Source organism: Stegodyphus dumicola, chromosome 4 (assembly GCF_044657685.1).
Source record: "Stegodyphus dumicola isolate Sdum_Otavi_A_Nest chromosome 4, ASM4465768v1".
Classification (NCBI taxonomy): domain Eukaryota; kingdom Metazoa; phylum Arthropoda; class Arachnida; order Araneae; family Eresidae; genus Stegodyphus; species Stegodyphus dumicola.
The window spans coordinates 248,298,163-248,310,409 of record NC_140771.1 but is presented as its reverse complement, the minus strand read 5'-3'; the positions used below and the strand labels follow the sequence as shown (position 1 = coordinate 248,310,409).

The 12,247-nt window shown below is 33.2% G+C and overlaps 1 protein-coding gene across 4 annotated transcripts in view; it reads left to right on the top strand.

Moving 5' to 3' along the window:
* The window catches only part of unc80 (unc80, NALCN channel complex subunit), a 249,409-nt gene that overhangs the window by 38,196 nt on the left and 198,966 nt on the right, over positions 1-12,247 (top strand). For all 4 annotated transcript variants that reach the window (XM_085816189.1, XM_085816190.1, XM_085816191.1 and 1 more), the window contains exons 8-12: positions 753-862; positions 2,602-2,703; positions 2,809-3,038; positions 5,964-6,696; positions 10,943-11,131. In XM_085816189.1, coding sequence (XP_085672315.1) covers positions 753-862; positions 2,602-2,703; positions 2,809-3,038; positions 5,964-6,696; positions 10,943-11,131 — 1,364 coding nt within the window. The remainder of the gene's footprint in view (positions 1-752; positions 863-2,601; positions 2,704-2,808; positions 3,039-5,963; positions 6,697-10,942; positions 11,132-12,247) is intronic.

Genomic DNA, 12,247 nt, shown 5'->3' with positions numbered 1-12,247 from the left:
ATCGAGATGAAACACTATATTTAGTAAGTAATTATAAGCCGAATAAAGTAAAAACATCTGCCCTGTGATATGAGGATAGTGCTGACAGATCAACTTCCAGTTCATTGCGCGCAACGACGTTGCTTTCGCTTTGTAGATCCTTTGGCAGCTCCAGAATCGGAAATTTTATTTGACGTAATCAAAAGTTCAAGCTTACTTTTATAAAATTGCTCTAACAGTCTGCAAAAAATAATAAGCTGTATCCAATCTGAAGATTAAGGAACAGTGCAATCTGAAATAACACGACTGAAATAGATAATTAGGTAATTTTAACTGAGCTTATATTGTCGGTTATAGATTAAACGCACATGCGTAAACACCATATGCATTTACGCATGTACAGAAAGTTTGTAGCTTTGAGGTCCGAATTATAGATCATTCCAGATTATGGACGTCCAGATTAAAGACCACTAAATTTTATTCTTCATGTACAGTCATATAAGACACCAGTTCTTCTGAAGAGCATATGGAACATACTCTTCGCTTTTAAAGGAAAATTAAATAAATAAATATAAAATAAGTGGTAATGTTTTTAATATGATAAATGTTAAGTTTTGTTTGATAGAGAGAGCAATTATAGTTAAAGATTGAAAATTTGTGTATGTTGGATTAACTGAATTTTTTTAATTCTAAGAAATTAATTTTTTTAACCTTACATGTGTATTGTATATTTTATGTTTAAGTACTAATTTATAATTTTAATTTTTTTGCAGCTGTTCAAGAGAAACAATCGCACAAGGAACAATGCACAGCTTCTTTAGACAGTAGTGATACTGGACCCACAGTCACAAGTCCTGCTTCAACTGGATCTGAGCATTCACGAGTAATGATATATAATCATTATGTTTGTGGTTTTTAGGTATTAAAGAATATGAATATATTAGAGAATTTGTTTTTATTCTCTTATATCTTAAAGGGGTGTTATTGTTTTTGCTTTGCAGATCTCTGTTCAGATAAAGATTGGGAATATAAGAGTTATTTTTCTTCAGGGAAGCTTATGCTGTTTGACTCATAATTCCATTTATATTAGAATACTTTTCATTCCATGTTATGTTAGAATACTGCTCATCAGCATAGTAAACAGAATTGTTTAAAAATTATTCAAAACAAAAATTTAAAAGAAAATGTTATTAGAGCTTTTAAAATTGAATTTTTTTAAAGTTTTTTTTTGGGGGGGGAGAGTAGAGATTAAGTTGGCTGAAGTTGGTATAGTACAAAGTCCGTAATCCGGACATCCATTATCTGGAATGATATATAATCCTGACCTCAAAGCCACAAACTTACGTATGCACGTTTAATGCGTGCGTCCGCTACACATGCGCATAAAGCATTTACCCATGCACACTTCCGATAGAAAGTGACAGAGAGGTTATTGAAAACAAAAAATTTCGATTGACAAGCTAGTCGGTATTCTCGACACAGTAATTACAGGACTTGAACATTGGAACTTTGTAACTGAACAAGAAATTATGTCTGTTTATAGAATTAAAGAGAAAGTATTAGCACAAAAAACGAAGCAACTTAAACAACTTACATTGAAAGAAATGTTTAATAAAGTAAACAAATAAATATTAAGTTTTTTTGTAAATTTTGATACCCTTTAGATCATAATTGCTTTTTTTCATAAATTATGGTTTCATATTTTTAATTGTATAATTTCTGTATGCCAACTTACCAAATTTAAGTAGATGATCTATAATCGGGAAAAACCCTAATCCGGAATCGCCGAAGTCCCGACGAGTCCGCATTATGGACTTTGTACTGTATTAATTTTGGTACTTTCTGAATAGCCTCAACCACAAGTGAAAAGTCATAGGGTTGTTCATAATGATTTTTTTCATTAAGGTAAAGTTCAGCCATTTTCAAAACGGTGGTGCACTAAGAATTCCATGCAAGACCAATTGATCAATAAAATTGAAAAAGCAAATATTATTGGTAATAAAAACCCCTTTTTTCTCAGAAATCTTTTTTCTGTTGTTTTTCCTATGTATGCAGCGATCTGTTTTCATTTAAAATAAGTCAGAAAACTGCAAAAATCGTTCACCATGCAACATCGATGTTGCTCACTGTCCCAAAACAAATACGGGCTAAGCACATGCATGGGTTGTCACACGAATATTTTTTGACGATGTCATAGGTGTCCATATAACTATTTTGGTGATGTATTGCTTTACCTTGTAAATTTACCTTTGCAAGACTTTTCAATGGATTGCAGATAATCAGAAAGCTTATATGAAAAGAGAATTGAAACATGTATAGGATTTTATACATTTATTTTAGATTTTTTAATTTTAAATTAATTATAATAAATTTAGTGATAAATTCTCTTTGAGGTGTTAAAATGTAACTTAAAGTTTTCAGATTGGAATAATCTATTTATTTATTGCACTTATTTTTTATGAATAAATAGAATAATAAAAATTTCCTATTAAAAAGTCATACGTATTAAAGTAAGAAAGAAATGAAGAAAACTGATATTGTCATCATAAATTTCCCTTTATGGATTTAAAATTTTTAATACTAGTACACTAAATCAGTTTCTTTCCCCCCATCCCTATGAAGCAAAAAGACGAAGATGAGAGCAGTAAATCTTCTTTGAAGTCTGAACACAAAAAAGATGCACTATACTGTGAAATTTGTTCAAGTTCTGCTGTAAAAGTTCAGGTTAGTTTAACTAGTATGAATTATTTTTTCACTGTTCACAATGCTAATTTTCCAGTAAAATATAATTAATTAAAATGACATTAATTTAAAAGGTAATTTTTTTAGGAGGATAATAATTTATTGCAATGCAAGTGTGGGAATATTTGTGTAACAGAGGCAGATGGAAAGGCAGAAGTTCCAGTTGGAGTTTTAGAGGCAAGTACTGCAAATGTTAAGCCAGGGAAAATGGATGTTGCAATGGCTTCATACTTAGATGTTGCTGTTCTTCGTTGCCTTTTTATTTCTCAGTGGTTAGAAGAAGGAATATTTTGGGCATTAAAATATTTATATCAAAGGTATTGTTATTATTTCTCTGTAAAAAGTTCTGAAATAGGTATGAAAAGTTTATAGATATTTTAACTGAAATATTTAATTAAAATGCAACTCCTAATCTTTGAGAGTAAAGGTGTACATTATATTAATTCAGTCTAAAATATCTTGTTAAATTTAATTTCATTTTAACAGTTATTTATGTTATTTTAAGAGTTTTTGTTTTAAATAAACATATAATTTAAATATATATTTGCCTATTAGATTATATTTTAGTAACATATAGATTGTAAAAAGCAAGAACTTGATTTTAGCTAGAAATCTAAAATTTTGAAGTAAATAAGTAATCACTTGCTTACCCATGCAAACTTTCTTACATAGATTTTATATTTAATTATGTTAATTTTTCATATTTAATTTAACAATAAATTCTAACTTTTGGATTATTAAATTGTTATCTATCAGGGTTACAGGAGCATAATAATAATAATACATTTACGGTACACCCTGTATAATATTTTACAATGGTATAGAAAGAAAAATTAGAAAAGTCAGTGACATATTGTTGCCTGTCAGTTTTTAATTATATAATGGATGCAGGCCTGAATTAAAGTCATTCAACTAGATGCGGCTATCATAATTAATGACAGTTATACAGTTTATGTATGTAGTAATTACTTGTATGGCTTACTTAGTATTTAAATAGTGTAAATGTTATAAGTAATATGATTATTAAAATTCTTTCTCTCATTCTCCAATTTCATTTATCGAAATACCTGACTGTAAGATCCAATTAAATTTAGAGTGAAATATATAGCAGAAAAGAACTGGAATGGGAGGGAATATATATTAATAAGGCAAAAAATATCTGAGATCTTATTTTTGCATAAACATGGTAGATAACTAATTAAAATACACTTGTGAATTATGTAATCAAATTTTATTAAATATAAAGCAATAATATTTTTGAAATATAATTGTATACAAAGAAAATAACCTCATGTTGAAGAATAAAATGGTATGCGTTAAAATGCAGTTAGAAATGAGATGCTGAAGCCATGTTTAAACCAAAAGTAGAAGCTTTTGCAGACATTTCTGCCTTGTCAGCTGGTAATGAAATGGAAAATCATAAGCTTCATCAACTGGAATAGGAAAGTAACCTCAAAATATGTTTTATGTTATTTTTATTTATTATTCATATCATAATTATTACTTGAATTGCTACTGCTATATCTGTTGCAAAAGTAATTATTGCTGTCTATTCACTTTGAACATGCAGTGTTTAAATTACAATTCTTTATTTAAAGGGGAGAATTTTTATTATTTATAGCAACAATTTTAAGATTTCAGAAAGTCTTCCCCATATCTTGATTATATCTTTCTAACATTTAAATTATCAGTTGATTCATTTAGCCTCTGGAAGGTCACTAATTAAGATTTCACTAGATTTACAATACATATGAGGGCATTCCCCAAAAAAAGGTCTCCTATTTCTTGGGGACGTAGAGAAAGTTTTAATACGGTTGTTGGCAACACTGTTGTGAGTGGTGCCTTTTCCGCTACCACATAAGCACGCAGGTGCTTCGCTCGGATGCTCAGTCTTGGCTTAGCAGCCATTCGAAATGGAGCTCCCGATAAATGTTACCGCCAAGTGCGAAGTGCGCGCAGTTATTCGATTTTTGAACGCAAAAGGCGTTAAACCAGTTGAAATTCACCGCCTATTGGCGCGAAGTGTATGGACAGTCATGCATTGATGTCAAAAACGTTCGCAAGTGGTGTAGAGAGTTTACAGCCGGTCGCACTGAAATTCATGACGAAGAAAGGAGCGGGAGGCCGTCAATTGCCGACGAGACAATCGCAAAAGTTGAGGAACTCATGCGTAAAGATCGGAGGATCACTCTGGATGCTCTCTGCATTTTGGTTCCTGAGGTTTCCAGAAGCACCATCAACAGGATTTTAACGAAAAAGTTGCAATATCGAAAGGTGTGTGCAAGATGGGTGCCGCGCATGTTGACAGAAGACCACAAATGGCAACAGGTTGATACTTCCCATGAATTTCTTCGCCGCTATGGAGACGAAAAGGACAACTTCTTGGACTCAATTGTCACAGGTGAGGAAACCTGGGCATTCCACTTTACACCTGAGACAAAACAACAGTCACGCGAGTGGTGGCATCCCTCTTCGCCCAAGCCACGAAAATTCAAGCAAACACAATCTGCCGGTAAAGTCATGGCAACGGTGTTTTGGGACAGGAAGGGGGTACTGTTGGTCGACTTTCTGCCTGCTGGGACAACAGTCAACGCTGACAGGTACTGTGAAACACTGAAGAAACTCAGAAGGGCAATTCAGAACCGTAGAAGAGGGATGTTGAGCAAGGGTGTAAGCATTCTCCACGACAACGCCCATCCTCATGTTGCCCGTCAAACCGTCGATCTCCTGCAAAATTTTGGTTGGAACATCATCACACACCCACCCTACAGTCCGTACTTGGCACCCAGCGATTTCCACCTGTTCCCTAAGTTGAAGGAACATTTGTCTGGACGGCGGTTCTGCTCCGATGATGAGGGGAAAGATGAGGTTCAACGCTTCCTGAAGGGCATGGCGGCAGGCTGGTATGCCATGGGCATTGTAAAACTGCCACAGCGTCTACAAAAATGCATCGACCGAAATGGCGATTATGTTGAAAAATAAAGCATTCTTCAATCTTTAAAGTGATATAGCAATTACAGAAAATAAACGGTTCTTTGTATATCTAAAAATATAGGAGATCTTTTTTTTGGGATTGCCCTCGTATATGCATATAATTTTTTACACTTGAAAGTTATTGCTTTAAGTATTTTGAAATTCGTACATCTTGAGATAAACTGCTATCTAGTATGTAGCTATTATGTATTTAATTGTAGTTATATTTTGGAAGCTTGCTATTTTTTTTTTTTTTTTTCCAATTCCAGATTAAAAGATATAAGAGATACATCTTCGGAAATATCCTGTGTTCGTAAACGCAGCTGTTCTTTACCTATTCCCGAAATAGAAATATCATTCTATCAGTCACCAGAGCAAAATAAAAAAGATTATTCTTCCTCTGCTATGGAAAATATATTTATGGTAGACACATCGTATCAGTTACCAAGTCATCACACCAGTATGCATGAACTTCACCAGTCGTCTTTTGATGGACAGTCTGAGAAACAGAAATGTAAACGGATGAAAATGGGGGATTTGAAATTATTTGTTGAGGAAAAATTTCGTCTATCAGAAAGGCTTTTAGACAAAATTGGCAAGGATCATTCACATACTTCATCTCTTCCAGAAGCACATGGAGGATCTGTCATAACTGAATCTTTTGGTCAATCTGAATTTAAATCCTCTTTGTCATCCGAACTGTTAGAAATGCAGAGGCCCAAATCAGCTCTTGCTATGTTGGATCACAAACATTCAGAATCTGAAGATACTGACACATCGGAGCTCGTGAAGGCAGAGATGGTGAGAGGACGTAGCATGCCTAGTCTACATCATTATGGTGAACATCATAAATTTGATTCTGTTATTCCACATATTACTCATCAGCCTCTCTCTCTGGGAGTTAAAAAAGTACCAGCATATCATACTTTTAGTGTACCAAATCCTATCATCACAGTGACAGAGCATTCTCCTGTTGCTTCGGTTCAGTTCTTTTTAAATCAGGTAAGGACTAGCTTAATACACGTAAGATTAGTGCAGAAACTTGTTTAAAATACACTGCTTGTCAAAAATTAAATGATAATTTTGGGAAAAAAAAAAAAAAAAAAAAAAAAAAGATGCTTTGTTATGAAAGTTTTTAAATAATGTCCAGTGCTGTAATTATCTGCAACTGAAAGCAAAATTGTACTTCTAAACTTAATTTGCATTTAGTTGCAAGGTTCCTCGCCCTTTGGCTATAATAAAACGTCGAGGAACCTAGTGAACTACGGAGTGACTTCTCGTTGAGTCCAGAACATCTAAGACATATACTTGAGAAGGGTAAAAATACCCTTCTCGACCTCAAATACGAATAACAGTGGGCCCCTTCTCGGGCTTACAGGAAAGCCTCTACTCGGACTTTAACTCAGAATAAGAAATAAGAAACTAAACTGTAATTAACTAAATGAGACTTAGCCAAAGCTAGACATAATTACCTAATGTAGTTGACCCTTAAATTAACCTAGCCAGTGACATATCCATAGGCACATATAATATGACCAAGCATAACAGCTTCAAGTGTGACTTAGCCACAGGACAAACACATGCCACTAAGGACTCCTAGCACTCTCTATTGAAATAAGCTGAACCTTCCTTAAATATTTCTCACTCATTTGCATTCAACGTGATCCTAAAAACTCATTCTGCTAGGGTGTTGTAAGTGAAAATAAGAATTGAAAGGAAAGGGTTTCAAAATTAAAATAACCATTCATTATAAAATTAAAATATACCTTGCAAAGTTATTGACAATGTTTTGTATCTTGGAGACATGTCGGAATTTGGATATGTACTGTTTAAATTGTTTTGGTTCCTGAGAGTTATCATTATTCATTAGTGATGTTTCAAAAGCATCATTTAAGCCAAGGGCAAAAGTAGCAGTTGCTTGCTAGACTGAAGAGGAAGGGGCAAATTTGAATAGAAGTCACCTAAGATCTGCGAATATTTCTCAGAGTATCATGTCAAGCAATTAAAACCACTTTTTAAGCAGTGAATCAGTTAGCAGATAGCTTGGTCAAAAGTGGCCAACAGCAACAACTGCATCTAAAGATTATTTTCTGTCATTATCATCTTGAAATAGCTACAATAGAGCTGGTTTCCAAGCTTCAAGCTGTCACATGAACTGAAATCAGCTGTTCTACTAATGGAAGAAGGCCCTTTGAGGTTGGTCTTCACGTGAAAAAAGCCATTGGTTTGTGTTCTATTCACTTCATCTGCTGAAGGGGCCCATTTAGATTGGTGTTGTTGTCATGTTCAGTGGAGCAATGGGACTGTGTTTTACTATTTGCTAATGAGTGTTTTATTTGCTAATGAGTTTAGATAGCATTTAAATTGTGATTCTTAACCTATTTTGATCTGGAGGAAGTGGGGAGCACACAGCTTGCTTTTCTTTGTTCATGAAAGACCTATTTCTATGAAAGTACTTTTATGGTTTGGGATGAAATCATCAAATCGGCTGCACTGAGCTGCATATCATTGAAAGAGGTTCTGTAACCAGATATGTGGAAGAAATCTTGAAATTACATGTAAAAGTGTAATTGGCCGAGATTTTTTCTAATGGATGATACTATTTATATGCATTGAGCATATCTAGAGTGAGAATGCTTAGCAGCAGAAGTTATCGCTCATATGGATGGGTCAGCTTACTTATCAGACCTTGACCCAATTGAGCTTGTGTTGGCCTTAGGCCAAAATCTTGTAGTATGCCAAATGTTTCCCCAGACCATCCAGGATATAAGATGTGCACTATTATCAAAGTGGTATGCAGTTCTGCAGTACTTAATCAACATTTTATTAAATTTTTATGAAATTAAAATGTGAGATTTACATTTCTGTCGGAGGTGACTATGCATGATATTAAAAAAAAGATCTATTGAGAAGCACAGGAGATTATTTTTTCGTTATTTCTTAATTTCCAAAAATTGAATATTTTGAGATTAATCAAGTAGCACACTGAATAATTTGTGTTAAGTAATGCTTTATGGAATTTTAATCATTTTTCAATAAGTAACAGTTAAATTTTATTTCTTGACAATATTCTTTAATTTTGATGAGCGTGTGAATAAAAATTCACTGTTGAGTTTGAATTAATGTTACAGAAAAGCTATATGCATTTCTGAAAAATCTAACACTGATCCCTAGACATGCAAAAAGCTCATATATAAAATAATGTCAATCTAAAATTGAGTACTACATAATTTAAAATTTTTTATAAAATACCTTTATTCCTTTGATTTACATTTAGTAAAATTTATGCTAGCTATACTCTGTTATATAACTTAGCATAACTTATTAGTAAAAAGCATTAATGCTCTCAATGTATGTTATTTCCAAATACCAATTGAAATATGTATTTTGCGTTGAATCACTATAAAAGTTTGAATCGCTTTCAAATTTTGCCACCAAATATTATCACTCTGTGTTATATTTAAAGAAGTTAAATAATGAAGAATTTGCATGAATTTATGGTTTTTCGCATTGTGTGAAAAAACGACGGTACATAGAGCCATCAAATTTTGAATAACGTAGTCCTCCACCCAAGTATAGATATCTAGAAGCCCGAATTTGTTTTATTATCTATTTCATATTTTTAAAATCTTTAATGAATTTTTTATTAACAAACTCAATGATTTCAAAGGGAGGAATGGCAACATTTTATGGGAAAAAAACATTTTTATCTCTAGCACACGAGACTGTCTATCGGAACTTCTAAATATAGTCCATTTTTAAATATTTTTAGCCCAAAGTAACTTTAACCTGTATGCTTTCAAAATGTGTATGTGTATTTAAATGAGGAAAAAAAAAAAAAAAAAAAAAAAAAAAGGCCCCATCTGGTTAATATAAAATTTGAAAGCTTTCAATTTTTTTTTCCAAGTTTTTGTTTTAACTTTGCTCACTGTTGCATATGATATCTGCAATTTATTTAATAAAGAATAGATTTAATTATTCAAAACATGTAGGCTGTCCCAACAAAACAGCTGGATTTGATATTATCACAAAAATACTTTCTTTTTTTTTTTTTTTTTTTTAGAAAATGGAAAATATTTTTACATATTTACAGCAGACAGATGTTCTAATTTAAGAATATTGAGTTTGATTTGACCTGGCAAGACTGACATTTTTATTATTGTTAGGAGTGCTACACAAAGAAACAGTGAGTTTTGACTGTGAAAACTCATTACATGATGAATGCACAGACCATTAAGAAGTTTCATCAATCTTTTGATGTGTGAAAATGCACATAATGGAACAAAAATATGCAGACTGATGAAGAAGTTTAAGGATACAGATTCAAAAGCAGACATTAAATTTACATGCTCTCCAGTTGGTTTATGAAAACATTGCTATTGTACATGACAGTGTTATTTCAAGTTCCAAAGAATCCAAACTTTAAGAATAAAAATAAAAGAACTTAAAGAGGAATTTGAACATATCATTAATCACCTCGATAGGTAGATTTGTGAGAGAGGGAATATGAATTTCATCAAGAGAGTACAGTGCTGTAGAAAAAATCATGGACGACATATGTCAGACTTTTTTTTTTAAAATTCTTAAACTGGAACATTTATTTGTCGTAAATATGTAAAAATATTTTCCATTTTCTAAAAATAAAATATTTTATTGACATGTTACAGTTGGCGCTTTTATTAGGATACCCTTTAGTTCTGCATTTGTTACATTATATTGCTTCCACATGAGACTTGCTACAAATACTTTGTTCTGGTAGCAGTACTATTTATGGACTTGTTGGTTCTACCATGACACCAAATCATTGTATTGAATTCTTAAGCACCTTAAACAGATGTTTAAGAAATGATGTCTTTAATATAAATGTTATTAAATCATAACCAAATTTTAAAAACTTGCTTTATGAATTAATTTTTTTAAATAGCTATCAATAAATTATAATGGTGTAACTGCAGAAGATTTATGTTAAAGGATTGTCACACTGTATCTTTTTCATCTGAATATTACTTTCTGTTTCAGCCTTTTTAATGCAGTTTCAGAGTTGGAAACAGAAATTTTACTGAATTTATTTCACTCTAAATTTCCACATTTAATTATGAATAAAATTGTGTAATGTACATGATAAAAATAACAGATAATTGAGAAACTATTATTTACTTGTTTTGGAATTAAATAAACTTGATATATACTACTTACAAACTTCAAAAAAAGGATTAAAAAAGGATATTTGTATCAATTTTGTGTATAGGATTCAAATGGTCAACGAGATGAAAATTCTCCACCTGCTACTCCAAATACTTCAGCACAACATTTTGGAATAACACGTAGTCAGACTGATTCAAATATTGCGTATGATCCTGAAAGTATATGCGAAGCAACAGGCTCGACTTATTATATTACACCTGAAGGAGAAATTTGTTTGGAAGTCGTGCTAAAAGTGAGTTTGATGTCTTAATAACAAATATCTATGTGGCTATTATGGATATATACCCATATATATAGGGTCCATCATAAAAATATATACGTACTTTAACAAATGGTATTTGCATACTGCTTTCGGAGTTCAATTGGCTTATCATTACAGTATGTAGTAGGATGCTTGCTTAACAGCTTGTGACTGTAATATGTGACATATGATATACAGGGGTTGGACAAAAATATGGAAACACCTTTAAAAAAACATATTTCTTTGCTTAATATGGTGTAGGAAACCCGTTGGCATCCAAAACAGCTTGCAGTCTTCTCGGAATGGATAAATACAGTTCCTGTATGTTTGCCAAGGGAATATTATACCATTCTTCCTGCAAAACGGTGGCAAGTTCAGATAACGATGTTGGCGGTGGATAACGAGAACACACTTTCCGTTCCAATGTAGACCACAAAGGTTCGATAATATTCAGGTCTGGTGACTGTGGTGGCCAAGGGAGATGGGACAACTTATCCTCGTGCTCAGAAAACCAGTCCTGGACAATGTGAGCTGTGTGAACAGGGGCTTTGTCGTCTTGGAAGACACCATCACCATCGGGGAACAAAGTTTGTACCATGGGATGAACTTGATCGGCCAAAATGTTCACATAAGTCTTGGCACTCATGTGCCCTGACACAGTTATCATGGGGCTAGCAGAGAACCATGATATGGCTGCCCAAACCATAACAGAACCCCCGCCATGTTTCACTCATGGCAACAAGCAGTCTGTATTATAGGCTTGAGATGGCGTTCTCCACACGTAAACTCGGCCAGAAGTGGGAAACAATGTGAAAGAAGACTCGTCAGACCATATTACTCGCTTCCACTGCTCTATAGTCCAGGCTTTATGACTTAAACACCACCTTTTCCTGTTACGGGCATTAGCATCACTGATGAGTGGCTTCTCAATTGCAGCATTCCCTGTTTATGAAGCTCCCTTCTAATTGTTTTGGTACTCACAGGGTTCAGTAACACAACATTCATTTCAGCAGTAAACTTTTGCAGCTGTGGTCTTCTTATTTTTCGTCACAATTGCCCTTAATGATCGTCTGTCACGATCACTCAGGACACACTTTCGTCCGTGCT